The following is a 19087-nucleotide window of genomic DNA, read 5'->3' as shown; positions in this document are numbered from 1 at the left end:
TTATTGATACTCTCATTGATACTATGTTTGTTGAAATTGAGTAACGGACCCAACACTGTCTGTGTACATGTATCTATGTGTGTGTGTGTGTGTGTGTGTGTGTGTGTGTGTGTGTGTGTGTGTGTGTGTGTGTGTGTGTGTGTGTGTGTGTGTGTGTGTGTGTGTGTGTGTGTGTGTGTGTGTGTGTGTGTGTGTGTATGTGTATGTGTATGTGTGTGTGTGTGTGTGTGTGTGTGTGTGTGGTGTGTGTTTGTGCGTTTGGTTGTGTGCTTCCTCTAAGATATTATAACGGTCCTAGTTCTTCCTGGACTAATCAAATGATGAATGGGAGCTGTGATGACTTCAGGTAAGATAGGGCTTTTGGCTAATGTAGTGTAAGATAGGGATTATGGGTAATGTAGTGTAAAATAGGGCATATGGTTAATATAGACCACCGCAACACTTCCGGGATTCTATAATCATGGAGGAGATTGCGGGGGGAGGAAATTAATGAATGTGGATGAGAGCCTTGATGTAAGTGGTTGCAGCTACGGCTGTGTGGGTGCTAGATACATGATCGAATAGACTTTTATGCGCCTGAGTCTCCTGAACACGGCGTGACCAATTCCAAATCGATCGGAACTAAATCGGCCGAGCTATAGTCCCGTTTTCAGCACCTACTCCCCATACGCATGCGCAGATTGTCAAAGGATTCTGAAGGCTCGCGAAGCCGCGTTGGAATGTTCCATCAGAGGGGGGGAGCTTGTGCCTGCTTCGGTGGCCAGTGTCCTTTCAGCCGAACAGGATAATGGAAGAATTATCCCACTCAATGGCCAGACGTGTCTTATGGCGACATCTACAATTACCTCATTGAGTCTCCAGGTAGACTAATGTTTATATTTAAGTGCAGTGGTCTATAGCCACTCACATTACCATCATAAGCTCCCCCCCTCTGATGGAACATTCCAACGTGGCTTCGCGCACCTTCAGAATCCATTGGCAATCTGCGCATGCGTATGGGGAGTAGGTGCTGAAAAAGGGACTATAGTGAATTGGGCATGCCGTGTTCAGGAGACTCAGGCGCATAAAAGTCTATTCGATCATGTCTCTAGCACCCCCACAGCCGTAGCTGCAACCACTTACATCAAGGCTCTCATCCACATTCATTAATTTGCTCCCCCCGCAATCTCCTCCATGATTTCAATGTAACGCGGAAGTGCAGTGGTCTATAGTGTAAGACAGGCATTATGGGTAATGTAGTGTAAGATAGTGCTTATGGGTAATGTAGTGCAGTTCAACCAAATCCTGGTCAAATATAGTCAATAGGGACCGCACTCGGGGAAAATCATTGTTTTTATTTTTATATGCACAAGTTGTATAACGCACAAAACGCTTTCAGCCATCCGGCCTTCTTCAGTGTGTTTCCCCGAGTGCGGTCCCTATTCCATTTTTTGCAACTTAATTAATGTTGGACTACGCACCTGTCTGAGCACAGTGGTTACCCCTTTTTCTACTTCAAATATAGTCAATAGCATAAGAATTGGGACAGTGAGGTGAAGTTATTATTTTAACTCTATATTGAAACATAGATTTCACAGCAAAATATGAATATGGGGCTTAACGGGATATTTCACTAAATAAAACTTGCCAAGTTTCAGCAGTCTTATCATTATCTAAAGTAATCTACTAGTAAACTAGTGACCACTGCTGTCCCTGTCGTCTGCTGTCAACACCACCATTCCTCCCAGGTGTCAGGCTCCTCATTCACTTCCATTCATTTTGGCGACCAAGTCTAAATATCATACTTCTGAAGTACAAACAAACCATACAGAAATATTATTCTGTGTAGTATATTTTTCTGAGTCGGAGGTGTAGTTTGGCCAACTGTCAACTTTTCACAGAATGTTTAGATTATTTCTTTCAGCAAGGCAGCTGGTAACCATGGTAACCACTCCCCGTACATTCTATGCAAGGGAGCACACTCAAACTGACCGGATCTGCTTTTATTTTTCAAAGGTAATAAATCTGAAAAGATACATCGAATTCCAAAACAAACACGTACCTTTGTCTCAGAATTATATATACTGTATTGAGATCTGCAGTAGTAGATAGCAGTCATTTGTTTATACTTCATTATATCCCCAAAATGAATGGACGTGAAGGAGGAGCCTGACACCTGGGTGGAATGGTGGTGTTGACAGCAGACAACGGGGACAGCAGTGGTCTCTAGTTGACTTGTAGTAATACTGCTGAAACTTGACAAGTTTTACTAAAGGGAAATATCCCTTTAAGAACAGACTGTGAGCCTGTGATTATACTGTAGGTCTGTATTGAACTCAGAGTTAACTCATCAGAGTTAAAACAACCACAACAGTTACAAAATGAACAGGAACTCACCACACATATGCTATTGTATGTTTTAAAACTAGTTGAAGATCCTGGTGTCAGTATTAGCTCATGGTTAATCTATAAACCTTTACAGTGGAATTGCGTTGCTAGGAAACAGCTTGTGTCCAAGTTTGGGTCCAAACATTATGACCAGAACCACGAGAAGAGGATGGGTCAGTGTTGTCATGGAAACATTTTAAAATGTCTTCCATCGTCACCACTGGGATAACATTGTAAGAAGTAGCATTGGGTCTCATTCTCCAACGGACTTAAGACAAAACATTTGCTCTTAGGGCCATTTAAGACATCTTAGATTTTGGGATTCCCCAACCGTCCCTAAGCTTGGATTCGGCTTTATTTGGGAGGAATCATAGTGATTCCTTCATGTCAACTCTACAGGCCTCCTTGTAATTAATTAATCATAATTTAAATAAATATGACAATATTTGTACGATAAAAAATTACGCATTTGATGTTGGAAAAATAAATAAAATCCAAGCTTAGGGACGGTTGGGGAATCCCAAAATCTAAGATGTCTTAAATAGCCCTAAGAGCAAATTTTTTGTCTTAAGTCCGTTGGAGAATGAGACCCATTGGGCCTCATTCAACAATACTCTCTTATTATTTTTCTTATATTCTTGCTTACCTGTCTGTTAAGAGAACAATAATAAAAGCCACCATCACATTCATCAAGCCATTCTTACTCCCATTAGTTTCTATGGTATTCAGTGTTCATGAATGATTAAATTGTAGAGAAACATGTCTGATGCTAAAGTCCAGTGTGTATCTGCTTCCTCTACGGCACCGTAATGAATCCAGTCAGGACTACATACCTGACTTTCCTGCTGAACCTGCAGCCTATGATGAGGAACTACTGAGGTAAAGAGATGAATAGAGGGATAGTTTCATCAGTAGATAGATGAATAGAGGGATAGTTTCATCAGTAGATAGATAGATGGTAGATAGATAAACGGCTAGAGTGGATAGTGGTTGTTGTGTTTTAACAGAGTAGTTTGAGTAGTTTTCTTTCAGACCTTTGAGACAATGGTTGCTATGACAATGTTGGGGTTGTCATGATGGTGCAGAGCTGCCCAGGGTTTTACTGAAGGGTGAGGGTCATTATCATTCCCACTGTGACATTATCATTCCCAATGTGACATTATCATTCCCACTGTGACAAGTGTGACATTATCATTCCCAATGTGCCATTAACATTTCTGTGTGACATTAACATTCCCAATGTGCCACATTCCCAAGGTTACATTAACATTCCCAAGGTTACATTAACATTCCCAAGGTGACATTAACATTATCTGTGTGACATTAACATTCCCAAGGTCATTCCCAAGGTGACATTAACATTCCCACTCGTTACTCAGTGGTGGCTCTTATCCTGGATGGAGTGAAAATAAGTCTTTCTGTTCTATAACCTCAATTTCTTCCATCCTTTCCTTCCTACATCCCTTCATCAATCAATCACCCCCTCCTCTCCTCCCTCCATCCAGGCTGGCCGAGGACAGAAACACTAACCTCTCTCTCTCTCTCTCTCGCCATTGATTTATCTGACTAACCCCTCCTGCAGATACAACCGGTTGTCATGGAAACAGCTGTCAAGGGATGTCTGACTAACCCCTCCCCTAGGTGGTTCATACAGTGGGTCACCATAACAACACTATGTTATCTGGCTAACCCCTCTCCCGGTACTGCCGGTTGTCATTGTAACAGTTGTAAACGTTTTGTAACGAACCCCTCCCCCAGGTACAGAAGGTTGTCATGGTAACAGTTGTAAAGGTTTTGTAACTAACCCCTCCCCCAGGTACAGAAGGTTGTCATGGTAACAGTTGTAAAGGTTTTGTAACTAACCCCTCCCCCAGGTACAGCAGGTTGTCATGGTAACAGTTGTAAATGTTTTGTAACTAACCCCTCCCCCAGGTACAGCAGGTTGTCATGGTAACAGTTGTAAAGGTTTTGTAACTAACCCCTCCCCCAGGTACAGCAGGTTGTCATGGAAATAATTGTATCGATTTTGTAACGAACCCCTCCCCCAGGTACAGCAGGTTGTCATGGTAACAGGTGTAAAGGTTTTGTAACTAACCCCTCCCCCAGGTACAGCCGAGGCATGGATCGGCGTGACTACTACACCCGCTCTCACTCTGCCGACCAGCGAGCCATGGTGGACCGGCCTGCCTACACCCGCTCTCACTCCACTGACAGAGACTCCGCCTACATGAGGTCATTGCCGTCCCTCCCCTCTGGACGCTCTGCCCCTTCCTCACCTGCCCTCACCAGGTGACCAACACCTGACCAATCAGCTGGCCTGGCCCCGCCTTCTTAAAGGGAAACCTTGACATTTTTAACATCACTCTCATTGTTATTTGCCAGGCACCTGTCACATTATGGGGGAAATGGCTTGCTTGTTAGCATTGCTAGCATTCTTAATTGAAACCAATGATTTGAGAGGTATTAGTTGATTTTATAGGAATATGCTTATATTTTATTGCCATAAGTATGACATCAGGAGTCTTAGGTCTTTGATCTTAGATATTTGGTTTTAGTTATTTGGTCTTAGGTCTTTAGTCTTAGGTCTTTGGCCTCGGAGCTTAGGTCTTAGGTCTTTGGTATGACAAAACTAGGAAATATGAGTATGAGAGCAGTGGGGATGGTGATGGGGGGGTTAGGGTTATTGTTAGGTTTATGGTTAGGTTTAGGGTTATGGTTATGGTTATGGTTATGTTTAGGGTAGTGCCTCATGCTGTGGAAGGAACACAACAGGAGGTTCAGAGATTCATAATTCAAGTTGTTAATGGTGTTTCACGGCTGATTTGAGAGGAAGTAGTTCATTTAAAAGGAGTGCTTATATTTTATTGTTATCAAGTTCAAGTTCAAGTTTCAAGTTTCTTTAATAGTTGTCATACAGAAGTACAGAATACTTTTATACAAAATGCTTCTTACTGTTACGCTCCAGAGACTGTGCTAGACAAGATAAGTATCAAATAACATAGTATAGCATGTAAATTAGAAGTAGAAAATGAGGTCACAGTGTTCAGTATAGACATATGTACAATGTTCGATGCAGAATAGATGTAACTGAGTTACCATATAATATACAATATGCTATGCAGTGTACTAATATACAATACTATATAGTGCAAAGCAGAAATGGGATGAGGTACAATTTAGGTACAATTTACAGTAAGGTGTACGAGTTGTAGTGCAAATCCTTTATCAATAAATATAAAGTGTGGGGAGTGGGTGCTACAGTGTGTTTGTTTAAAGTGAGTGTGTGCGTGTGGATGTGTGTGCTATGTGCGTTTGATGGTTGTTGTGTGGTGTTCATTGTTCGTTGAGCAGCCTGATGGCCTGGGGATAGAAGCTTCTTCTGAGTCTTTCTGTGCTCGCCTTGAGACTCCGGTATCGCTTGCCTGACCGCAGCAGTTCAAAGAGGCAGTTGTTCGGGTGGCTGGAGTCCTTAATGATTCTCTTAGCCTTGCCCCTGCACCGCTTGTTGTAAATGTTCTGGAGGGTGGGGAGCCCCCCTCCAATCGTGCGTTCGTTATAAGTATGACATCTGGAGTCCTAGTTATTCCTTATTTGGTCTTTGGTTGTTGGTTGTTGGTCTTAGGTATTAGCTATTTGGTCTTAGATCTGTCTTTGGAATCAGGTCTTTGGTCTCAGGTCTTAGGTCTCAGGTCTTAAGTCTTTGGTGTGACAGAAACGTTCGCCGTAATGAAGCAAGTATCTGAGGAGAAATGATCTCAAGTAAAAAATATCCGGGTTTCCTTTTAACAACTAATGCACAATTCTGACCAATGACAAGCCAGCCCTGCCTCCTTAATTAACAACGGACACACACTTAACCAATGACAAGCCAGCCCCACCTTCGTGACACACACACACACACACACACACACACACACACACACACACACACACACACACACACACACACACACACACACACACACACACACACACACACACACACACACACACAGAGTTGGGCTACGTTCAGAAGCATGACATGTCACATAGCCTCTCATTACCTTTATATCAATGTCATAATAATGAACGGACGTCAGAGTTTTTTCTGTCTGAACGCCTCCCTCTGAACACAGCCTTACCTTGCGACACGTCCCACCCCCACCAACCCCACCCTCCCCCTCCCCTCATTTCCACAGACTTTTGAGTTCTCCGGTGCTACTCCGTCCTCCCCGGCTATGGATGTGTAGAGATCTAGACACATTACTAACAACATCTTGGTTTGCTTTGGTTTGTAAGACACGCTACTTATATTCTGACTGGATATAATGGTGTGCAGTTAACCGTTATTTTTTGTATTTCTATACTGTTTTGCGCTTGTATGATTTAAACCTTTGTTTCTCTTTCCGATGCTCGTTGATTTGTGTTGTTTTGTTCTTTTAATAGCACCCTTATTCGGTCACATGGTTCTGTTGTTTTATGTTTATGTGGGTTTTTTCGGGGGGTCTGAGTGTGTGTGAAACAGTGAGCACATCCACTCTGAGCCCCCCCCCCAAGGCTTGTCTATGATTTCCTTTCAGCTGAAGTGGCCAGCAGCAAGCGGCTTACCGGTTTCAGTAACACACCTCATAATACCTTGGACTCACACAGGATTGAGCCTTCATATACAACTCACAATAGTCCCCCATGTGCCAAATACTTCAGTTATAGGATCTAAAGGGTGTTTGAGAGGTCTTTCTCCCAAAGTGTGTAACAATCTCAAAGTATGTTCAATTGTACAGTTTATCAAACTTTATTCAACAGACCGACAATGCGTCATTTGTACTGAATTTTTATCGCCACGCCTCTTTTTGGGAGACAACAACTCAATGAATAAATGGGGATTAGATGACATTTGTTCATAAACTACAACTTTAGGACAAAACACTGGGATATAAATCACGCCAAACAAGTAATTGCCCAGAAAATATCCTGCAGCTGACTGGGGTTAGGGAAGACTGAAGAAGCCTGGAAACAGATCAAACCTAACTTTTCAAAATGGTGTGAACACTCAATGGTGGCCAGTGTTGGAAAGTAACTGCTTGACTTAACATGATGCACTACTAAACTAAACAAACATTTCAAATAATGTAAGCCTTCTGCCAACAGACAAATACAATGGCGGTCAATATGAACACTGTCTGTGTTTCCCGCAAAAGTAGGCACGAGCACGAAAAAAGCCACAGTACCCGGATATGACGATTCTCTTATCTTGTTCTCTTCCTTTGATCTCTCGTTTTCTCTCTCGCCCAGTGTAACTGGTAGTATGGTATGGCTACTGCTATTAGCATCATGTTTAAATTAGTTTAGATTCATCTTTCATTGTTTATAACTTTGAAATAAAGCAGTATTTTTCTGAGCCAAACCCAGCTGTGCAGTGTGTGAAGTGTAGTATGGTTTTATCTACATTTCCACCTGGAAGCTTTTTAAAACAAAATTTGCACACCTGCATATGTCACCTCAGTAATGATTGGATGGATAGTCTGAAGAGGGACAGGGGGGGGACGGGGTGGGGTGACACACTCTGTCGATTTGGTAAACATCCGCGCTGGAACTACAGGAGAAAGTTGGGGTCAAACTGTCATAATGATTAATTTATGTAAAAGTAAAAGTAGCGTCTTATGGTTTCCAGATTACGACACTAATTTCAATGCATAAAGAATCGAACGTCGAATCATGACCTCAAAATCAAATTCATATTACATTTGAAAATTGTTACACCTTTACCCTCCACCCTGTCAAACACTCTACCTAATGTTATTGTTTTATACCATTCCAAATACGTGCCAAATCTATACACAAACTACTTATAGCTTTTGTATGGATCATTTGCTATTTTCCCTCTCATAGTGCCAATTGAAACATTTCTAACAATCCCTGCAATTCCCATACTGTTAATCACGGAATTTCTCCTGTTACGTGTTAAACTACTGTACTCCTATCACCTCATCTGTTGTTGTTTGAAGCCAATTCTGTGGTCTAAGGGTGCTATGAAGGTTGTTGTACCAACAGTCATGACCATGTAGCATTTTAGCTTGTGTGTAATGTAGCTAACATAGCAGCCTAGCTAAAATGCACACGTAGCATGTTAGCTTGTGTGCCATGTAACTAACAAAGAAGCCCAGCTAAAATGCACATGGTCCACGCTACATATTTACCTGCACTAACTGCATGTGGTAGCTAGTAGCCCACTGACTGTAATTTGTAGTTTGTCATTTTTTGGTTTTGTCCCCCCTGTAATGGTGTAACTAAGTGGTAACTCTCAACAACACTGGTGTGTCAATGATCACTGCAACAACATCGGACACGGTGATCAGAAAGCAAGGTTTATAGCTTTGAAGAAAAATATGTAAAGTCAGTTCAGTAAATTTTAAACCGATGACTGACAATGATCATGACTCACTGGAGACATTATGGTTGTGGTACTAGTTACAGTTTGTTACAGTGTGTTGATTGTTGAGTACAGTAGGTGAATCATGACGGAAAGCATCCATGCCGTCTCCCACGTTAGACTTGAATAAAGAACGGTACACAACTCTGCAAGACAGGACTTAACTTTATTGGACTTATTTGACCTTTGACCTTGATGTGCCATGCCCCCAGACATCCTCCTGTCAGGTTATTAAACCTTTGTGTGTTGGACAGGGCCAACCCCCGCAGCGGCTCAGCCCAGACCAGCCCCACAGGGACCCCTGTTGGTAACCGGAGAGGACGGCAGCTCCCAATTGTACCCCCCAAGGGCTCCATGGACAGAGGTATGTCCACATTTCATATAGAGATTATATTCAAATGAATTAAAGGTAATTAAAGGCATAGTCCACATTTTTAAGAAACCTATCTGATTTGTTGCAAACAGGAAGTCACCCAACAAAGCATTTGTACCAGTGTTATGGGCAACAGTGGGTCAGGAGGTAGAGCGGTCGTCTGGTAATCAGAAGGTTCTCGGTTCAGTTCCGGCTCCTCCTGGCAGCATGTTGAAGTGTCCTTTGATTGATTGATTGATTGATTGATTGATTGATTGATTGATTGAAAACTTTATTAACAGATTGCAGAATGGGTACAATACAGTACGGCTCAATACAAACAACTGCTAAGAGGATGCAGACCAGAAAAATACTTTCGTCTTGTTTACATAAGGGTCCTCCATTTACAATTCATCAAGACATTTATGACATACAAGCAGTGTTAATTTTGTTGACTAAATTGATGACGAAAGATGTTCGTCAACGAAGGTTTTTTTCATGACGACAACGAGACGTGACGTTGCGTTATTGAAGACCATGTCACGCTAACGAGACTAAATAGTTTATTAAATATCGTTGACCACAACTGAGGACACAAAAATGTAATTTACAAAAACCAGGACGAAATTTCTCTTCATGTATGTTGATATTGTTGACTAAAACAAGACGAGACAAAATAATTATAACTTTTCTTAATGCCATTGTCCCGAGTAGAGCAGTGTGACGGGGAGCTCCGTTATTAGTATTAGCTGAAGAGCTATTTGAAAAGCTAGTTTTAGCTTAACGTTACCTTGGCTAAAGTTAGGACTATTCATAATCCAGCTGCAGACCTGCAAGCAAAGTACAGCAAGTTGGCAAAGGAGTATTCCAAGGTAAATCACTTTTTCTCCAGTAACGTTACATTGTTTGTATTTCCATCTAGCTCGCGTTAGCTAGTGGCTAAGCTATCTCACGCTAACATGGTCACTGATCGACCTCTCGCACACAATTAATGACATAATGCAGACAGCCATACCGGTGACAATGTTTAGCTTTTAGTGCCAAATGATAAGAGTCTGAGGCGGAGTCTCAAAAGAGAATGTTGAATATTTATTTTGCATAAAAAATCACAACAGAGCCTCTGCTACTACAGTAGCTAACCTAAACAGAGCAGCCTGGATAGGAAGTGTGCAACAATGTGTAACGTCCGTGCGGAACCAATGTACCAACAACCATTCCGTGGGTGAACTCATTGAGCTTAGTTGTCTGATACTAATACTAATCTATACAATCACCTGTTGTTGAGTAAATACCATTACTTTCTAGTTATTACTAAAAAACAGTATATATAAAACAGTAGCTGTAAAAAAGAAAAGAAAAAAAAGTTTTATAATTTATATAATATAATTTTTTTTTTATGTATGCACTGGTATCGGATCAGTATAACCAGACCTAGACCACCTCTAACTCTAACCCCTAACCAGACCTAGACCACCTATAACTTTAACCCCTAAGTTAGGGTTGTGACTTAGAGGTGGTCTAGGTTCGAATAGGGGTTAAGAGTTGGTCTAGCCCTTTACATCGATCTATCTAAATAATAATAATAAATTATAATGAATGCTTAACTACCCCTAAGTTACCCTAACCAGACCTAGACCACCTCTAACTCTAACCACTAACCAGACCTCTTCCATGTGGCACTTTAACACTGACCTCAGAATGTGATTTTATATAATGTTTTTATGCAAGCAGATTGCAATCAGTGTGTACTACTACTAGTACTACTGTGTGTTCTGTTTACTTAGTTTACAGTATCCTGTTATAGAATAAACCGCTACCAGACACAGCAGAGAGAGAGAGGACAGACATGACAGAGAGGACAGACACAGCAGAGAGAGGACAGACATGGCAGAGAGAAAGGAAAGACACAGCAAACAGAAGACAGACAGAGTTCAGCGTCGTCTCTCTGGTCAGAAACAACGTCACCACATCCGTAGATGATTGTGGACTTCAGGAGGTCGGGGGTCAAGGACTACAGCCCCCTCAGCATCGACGGGGCACCGGTTGAGAGAGTCAACAGCTTTAAGTACCTCAGAGCCTACATATCCGAGGACTTGACATGGACCACACACATTGACAGTGTTGTGAAGAAGGCACGACAACGCCTCTACTTCCTCAGGCGCCTAAGGAAGTTCCAAGTCAGTCAGAAGATCCTTAAGAACTTCTACTCATGTACAATAGAGAGCATCTTGACCGGCAACATCACCTCCTGGTTTGGGAATAGCACTGCACAAGACCGAAGCAGACTACAAAGAGTGACACATTCAGCCGAACGCACAATTGGAGGGGGGCTCCCCACCCTCCAGAACATTTACAACAAGCGTTGCAAGGGCAAGGCTAAGAGAATCATTAAAGACTCCAGTCACCCGAACAACTGCCTCTTTGAACTGCTGCGGTCAGGCAAGCGATACCGGAGTCTCAAGGCGAGCACAGAAAGACTCAGAAGAAGCTTCTATCCCCAGGCCATCAGGCTGCTAAACGAACAATGAACACTACACAACAACAACCACCAAACGCACATAGCACACACATCCACACGCACACACTCACTTTAAACAAACACACTGTAGCACCCACTCCACACACTTTATAGCACACACCCACTTTAAACAAACACACTGTAGCACCCACTCCCCACACTTTATATTTATTGATGAAGGATTGCACTACAACTCGTACACCTTACTGTAAATTGTACCTAAATTGTACCTCATCCCATTTCTGCTTTGCACTATATAGTACTGTACATTAGTACACTGCATAGTATTGTATATTATATGGTAACTCAGAACATTGTACATATGTCTATACCGAACACTGTGACCTCATTTTCTTCTTCTAAATTACATGCTATACTATGTTATTTGATACTATCTTGTCTAGCACAGTCTCTGGAGCGTAACAGTAAGAAGCATTTTGTATGAAAGTATTCTGTACTTCTGTATGACAACTATTAAAGAAACTTGAAACTTGAAACTTGTAATGCTCTCTTTGATGCATACATTGGACCATGTCTACACCAACATATACTGTAGGAGCAACAATACATTGGACCATGTCTACACCAACATATACTGTAGGAGCAACAATACATTGGACCATGTCTACACCAACATATACTGTAGGAGCAACAATACATTGGACCATGTCTACACCAACATATACTGTAGGAGCAACAATACATTAGACCATGTCTACACCAACATATACTGTAGTCTGAGCAACAATACATTGGACCATGTCTACACCAACATATATACTTCCTGTGTATCACTTGTGCCGCCGACTCAGATTCCCCTAGGTTAAAAAATAAATACGCAATTTAAATCAGAAAATGTTCCATGTCGACTATTTCTGACTTCTGACAAGTTTTTTCCATTAACTAAAAATAGACAAAAATGTCCGTTTTCGTCGACTAAATCTAGACTAAAACAAAAAAGACAAAATTGAGACAAAAACTGACTAAGACTAAAATGCTCAGAAATTTAGTTGACTAAAACTGACTAAACGAAAAATAAATGAAGATGACTAAATATGATGAAAACGAAAAAGGAGCACTTGACACATGACTAAGACTAAAATGAAAATAGCTGCCAAAATTAACACTGCATACAAGACATACAAATATACAGTACTGTGTAAGAAAAAGAGATCATAAAAAAATATACATCCGAAGGGGAAGAAACTGTGCATTGGAGGGGGTTGGAGGGGGGGGGGGGGATTTTGACATTTACCGGCACCAGTTTCTAATTGCAGCCACCCGTAGGTGCTCTTTGAGAGCAGTTTTGAAGGAGGGTAGGGATTCACATTCCTTTACGGCTGTGGGTAGGGCGTTCCCCATTAACTTCCCTGAGCAAGACACTTAACCCCTAACTGCTCCCGATGAGCAGGTTGGCACCTTGCATGAGTGAATGGGTGAATGTGAGGCATAATTGTAAAGTGCTTTGGATAAAGGTGCTATATAAATGCAGTCCATATACCATTTAGAGATATTGGAAGTAGACATTGTTAGCATTTGTTAGCAATCATTCCACAAGCATCCACTATTGCTAAGCAATAGTCATGCTCTATCTATGCCTTCCATTGACTTCCATTAGCAAGGCTAACACTGGAAGGACTGAGAGGAATTGCAGTTTGTGACAAATCAGCTCATTAAAAATGTGGACTATTCCTCTATGCCATTAGCTGCTGCTTCTATCTAGAGTGATTTTACTAAAAGAAATGTGCACTGTTCCTTTACGCCATTAGCTGCTGCTTCTATCTAGAGTAAGTAACGGTTGTTGGCTTATTTAAATGCCCAGCAATAGTTGACGGGTTGGCTGTGTCTAATTTAAAACGAGTGTTCAAGGTGCGAATTTCCACCGTGGTTATACTGTATTTGCCTATAGCTACTGTGATCTATACGCCTAGTGTGGTTGTTATCTGCTTCTCTCTGGTTCAACAGATGGAGAGGAGATCATTGAGCCTTATCAAGGTACAGTTAGACGTATAGAAGAGTCTGTCATGGCTTTATTCGCTGTAGTATTTATATGTGATGGCTGCTAATGTAGGCGTTGACTGTTTGTTATCTGTTGTGATACTATATGTTATCCTGAAAGTCTATGGTTATGTTGTGGCTCTACGCTTTAACTGTGGCCACGCTGTGATACTTGTTATCCTGATCGTCTATGATTATGTTATGTTGTGGCTCTATGCTGTATCTGTTGTGATAATGTTATTCTGAAAGTATGTGGTTATGTTATGTTGTGGCTCTATGCTGTATATGTTGTGATAGTACAAGTCTATGGTTATGTTATGTTTTATGCTGTATCTGTACTCACACTTCTTTCTACATGTACACTAGCATCTTGTGAGTAGAGTATAATCTAGCGTGTTGTATTTTGTGCTTTGTATTGTTGCTATTATGACAGAACTGCTACCTTGTATTAAGATAAGATAAGATATTCCTTTATTGATCCCCTGGGGGAAATTCGGTATCATGTATGTTTGCTGTGTTTTTTCGGAGCTCCTATTTATCTGCTGTAACATGAATTGCCCAGTTTGGGACATGCTAATAAACTTGACCTTGACCTTGACCTTGATAGCAGCATGGGGGAGGGGGGAGGGGAGGTACAGGTAGTAGAAGACATACAGGTACAGGTCACAGCATTATAGTACAGTGGAGAAGTAAAAATGTAAATTTAAATGTAAATGTAAAAAATAAAAAGGCAGTGTAAACAATATAATATAATATAATTATAATTATATATATATATATAGTATATATATAACACATGCTGTTTGAGGATCATGTGTTACAATGTTGCACCAGCCTAATCTGAATATTATTCACACTGGGCCTGGGACACTACCTTCCCTGCTGAAAGCTAGGTCACTTTGTTAGACCATGGCATGGCATGAAACATAGCTCACCAGGCTCCAAGGCTTCTTTAGCTGTGACAGGTTTTATTTTGTCATCATCTTGTCTGTCTCTATCTCTATCTCTCCTGCTGTCTACCTAACAGTCCATTTCTAGCTAGCAGGGGGCTCTAGTAATGGCAATGTTGGTGGGTTGCAACAACTGGTGCCCCAAACAGAAGAAGAAAGGGAAGAAAATAAGCCATTTACCAACTTGTAACATAGAATTATCAGAGCTTCAGTGCTACCTAATGTATACTAAACATTAAAAGATGGCTTAATGGAGTCAAGTATACGAACACCTTGAGATGAACCATCTCGTTTTCAAGGGGGTCCTTAACACAAATATACAGAGAATACAATACATAAAGAAAAAACAACAAAATACAATCACACACAGACAAACGCTCTCCCAGGCCTATAGCCACTCCCACATCCACTGATTCCTCTAGAAGTGCCAAAATACATACAATGAGTAAATGTTCACATTAGGGCTGACCCCGATTAGTCGAATAGTCGACAAATCGATCGAAAGGAGCCATAGTCGACTGCCAACCTCTTAGTTGAATGCACACAAAAAAATTATACTTAATTCTTTTAATTGTAGCCTATTTATTTTTTATCTTCTTTCCAAAAGCAAAGAGGCCTAGAAGCATGTCTAACGCTAATGGCGTGCATACCAGAGAGGCTAACTGCCTAAGAAAACAGGCACAGAGGCACTGAAAGAGGATTTCACCCATCTAATGAACACACTAGACTAGACAAATATCAAGATGTATTCATCAGTGGACCTTTCGACCTATCAGCATGCTTTCGCAGAGGACAAGAAGCCTTCCGTCGACTCCTTCAGACATTAAGCACCCCCCACAGCCCAAATGGAATGATAAAAAAAATAATAATAATTTGCATTCAGGGTAGTCAACTACCAGTCGACTATCAGCAAATTTCGGCCAATCAAAGTCGACTATCCAAATCCTTAGTCGGGAACAGCCCTAGTACACATACAAAACACACACCCATACAAAGCTATACATATGTTTACTGTACCTGCACCTACACAATTATTAACATATATCATATGTATAATTAGTTATACAGTACTTTTCTTTTTTACCTGCACCTATACACAGTTATCAACATATCTCAAGTATAATTAGAAGCAACTACAGGTTGTTTGACGTAAAAAGAGACACAAAGAGATGAAAGGAGAGTAATAGATCTAAGTGAACTGGGCAGGTTCCAATAAATGAAGATATATAACCTAGCTATTTATACTAGCTAGCTATATAGCCTAACTTAACTATTTATACTAGCTAGATATATATCCTAACCTAACTAGTTATACTAGCTAGCTATATATCCTAACCTAACTATTTATACTAGCTAGCTATATATCCTAACCTAACTAGTTATACTAGCTAGCTATATATCATAACCTAACTGGTTCCACTTGCTACAGGGGAGCATGTCTATGTTCCCCGGGTCCTATGTTCCCCGGTAGCGATAGATAGTCGGTTATGCTTAGAGTTTATCTTTAGAGCAGGGAGATAGACCACCAGCCCTGATTCCAAACTCTAACCTTAACCAACTTCGAAAGAGTCGCCAAGCTTAACCAGTTCGAAACAAGGAGGACATTAATACAATTTTCAATCAATCAATCAATCAATCAATCGGGGAACATAGAACCCGGGGAACATAGAGCCCGGGGAACATAGGGATGGGAGCGTATCTATGTTCCCCGGGTCCTATGTTCCCCGGTCCCGAAAAAGGCTTCTAACTGGGGAGGCAACCAACTGGGGAGGCAGCTAACACTAGCAAGCCAACAAACTGGCGAGTCAGCTAACACTAACATGCCAACAAACAGGGGAGGCAGCTAACGCTAGCAGGCCAACAAACTGGGGAGGCAGCTAACACTAGCAGGCCAACAAACAGGGGAGGCAGCTAACGCTAGCAGGCCAACAAACTGGGGAGGCAGCTAACACTAGCAGGCCAACAAACAGGGGCAGCTAATGCTAGCAGGCCAACAAACAGGGGAGGCAGCTAACACTAGCAGGCCAACAAACATGGAAGGAAGCTAACGCTAGCAGCTGCTGCTCATGCTTTAAAGATATCATCCCTATATCCATGGCCGCCTAGTTATAGTTGAAAGTGGGGGTGCATTTTTTTTTGTAATATTTTTTATTTTTTTTAATATATTTATTTTTAATATATATTTTTTTCAGACAAAAAAAATAAAAAAAAAAGAAAAGTAAAAAAAAAAAAAAAAATGAGGCCCCTCGTCACTAAAGGCCCACGGGCCCCGGCCGTCGTTAATCCGGCCCTGCTCGTCTGCCATATAGATAGCGTTAACGTTTGCAAATGAAGTCAACGTCATCCAGCTGACACCACATATCTAGATAACGTTAGCTAGCGGCTAGCACTAAAGCTAACGCCAACCAGAGAGGGAAACGTTATTATTATTTATTAGAGGATTTACGGTATGACCAGATCGCATTTCGGGACCGTGAAACACTTTTATTGTATTGCGTGGTAGAACCGTAGAAGTTCTACCACTCAATAGTAAAGACATGTCTAACATAATCCTTTTATTTTAACAACTTACTGGAACAGCCTGCCTGCCTGCCACCAATATTATGACACACTCTGTGGGCTTTGATATTTACACTCAGCCTACCTGCAGGCTGCAGCGCTGTGCGCCAAGGTCTACGCGCTGGAGATGGGAGGCACTGGATCAAACCATATGGGGGGGGGAGGGGGGGTTCGCAATCTTTGGAAACTTAAAAACTTGTTATTAAGTGTCATTGCGTATTATTAATTTGATTGAAATTACGTAGTTATGGTTAGATTTATATATTGGGGGGGGGGGGTATATCATATTTTTCATATGATCAAAAAGTGGGGGTGCAAAATCAGATGTTTGCCCCCCCAAGCTCAATAGTGGTAGGGCACCTGCTTCGACTGCTCCATTATGTAGTCGTCTATGCCTATATCACATCTGTTATTATTTGATCCATGTATGAATCCCTTTGGTATTTTGTCTTCTGTTCCAGCTGATCCCTCCTGCAAGCATTTAGCTACACAAAACAACGGTTTTGCTATGTTAAATGCCAGCTAACGCAAGCTGTGTAGCCAGTTAGTTTGTTGCAGTAGCTCTGTGGCCAGAGTGACACTCTGAAACTCAGAGATGAAATTACACTGTGTATCTTTCCACGTTAAACTTAAGATTTCTCCAAACCTGCACCAGCAGATATCATGCTAACTGGATTACCTAAATTAGCCGATAAACCAATGGTTCAAATTGGTTTGTCAAATTGCTTGTAAGGAGCAGCACAGGGTGCTAGTGAGGCTTTTAGATTCTTATACCCAAGACTCACTGGATGCCAAAGCGCCAGGAAGACCGTTCATACCAGCCGCGCCATGGAGCACCACGGCCGGCTTGCAATCTTCAACGATAGTGTCGGCGTCTGGTCTATTTTCTCCACCACGCGCGAGCACTCTACATGTGATTGGAGCAGAGGAGCAGAATCCCTTGTTGAGAAATGGCTTCTGGCGTGAACAGCCAGGCTCATGCTTGCTCGAGAATTGACACTTCACGGCGCTTCTGCATTCTGTGTGTCCCTGGCCTTAATCTTGTTTCCACATGTCTTTCTGTTTACTGTTTTCCTTCCTTTCTTCTTTTCCTAAACCATATGTCATCTTTGGCCACACCTACAACAGGAGCACCAATGGTGTATCAATCAACCCCTACAATACGAATTCGAGGCCCACCTTCCTCTGGTCCTCTGCAACCACACCCCGCACAACCCCCACCTCAACACCAACCACACCTTGCTCAACCCCCACCTCAACACCAGCCACACTCTGCTCAATCCCCACCTCAACACCAGCCACACCTTGCTCAACCCCCACCTCAACACCAACCACACCTTGCTCAATCCCCACCTCAACACCAACCACACCTTGCTCAACCCCCACCTCAACACCAACCACACCTTGCTCAACCCCCAACTCAACACCAGCCACACTCTGCTCAATCCCCACCTCAACACCAGCCACACTCTGCTCAAACCCCACCTCAACACCAACCACACCTTGCTCAACCCTCACCTCAACACCAACCACACCTTGCTCAACCCTCACCTCAACACCAACCACACCCTGCTCAACCCCCACCTCAACACCAACCACACCTTGCTCAACCCCCACCTCAACACCAGCCACGCCCTACCCAACCCTCACCTCAACACCAACCACATCCCTCCCAACCACCTCCACACCAACCACGCCCTACCCAACTCGCACTACAACCACAGCCACGCCCTGCCCAGCCGCCTCCACAGTCCTACCCACCCCCTGCCCAACCCCCACTACAACCACAGCCACGCCCTGCCCAGCCCCCTCCACAGTCCTACCCACCCCCTGCCCAACCACAACCCCAGTTACGCCCCGCCCAGCCACAACCTCAACCACCTCCCCCAGCCCCAGTTCCTGCTCCTGTCCAAGCCCAACCACGACCGCAAGCT

The 19087-nt window shown here is 42.3% G+C and overlaps 1 protein-coding gene across 1 annotated transcript in view; it reads left to right on the top strand.

Moving 5' to 3' along the window:
• The window catches only part of rims2b (regulating synaptic membrane exocytosis 2b), a gene marked incomplete at both ends in the record, with an annotated part of 270766 nt that overhangs the window by 166864 nt on the left and 84815 nt on the right, over window positions 1–19087 (top strand). Inside the window, 2 exon segments of the mRNA XM_084311974.1 lie at window positions 4474–4656; window positions 9031–9140. Coding sequence (XP_084168100.1) covers window positions 4474–4656; window positions 9031–9140 — 293 coding nt within the window.

The sequence above is a fragment of the Notolepis coatsorum genome, assembly GCF_963971535.1.
Source record: "Notolepis coatsorum genome assembly, chromosome: 4".
Classification (NCBI taxonomy): domain Eukaryota; kingdom Metazoa; phylum Chordata; class Actinopteri; order Aulopiformes; family Paralepididae; genus Notolepis; species Notolepis coatsorum.
The sequence above is the reverse complement of the archived record's forward strand: the minus strand, read 5'-3'. Positions and strand labels throughout refer to the sequence as shown.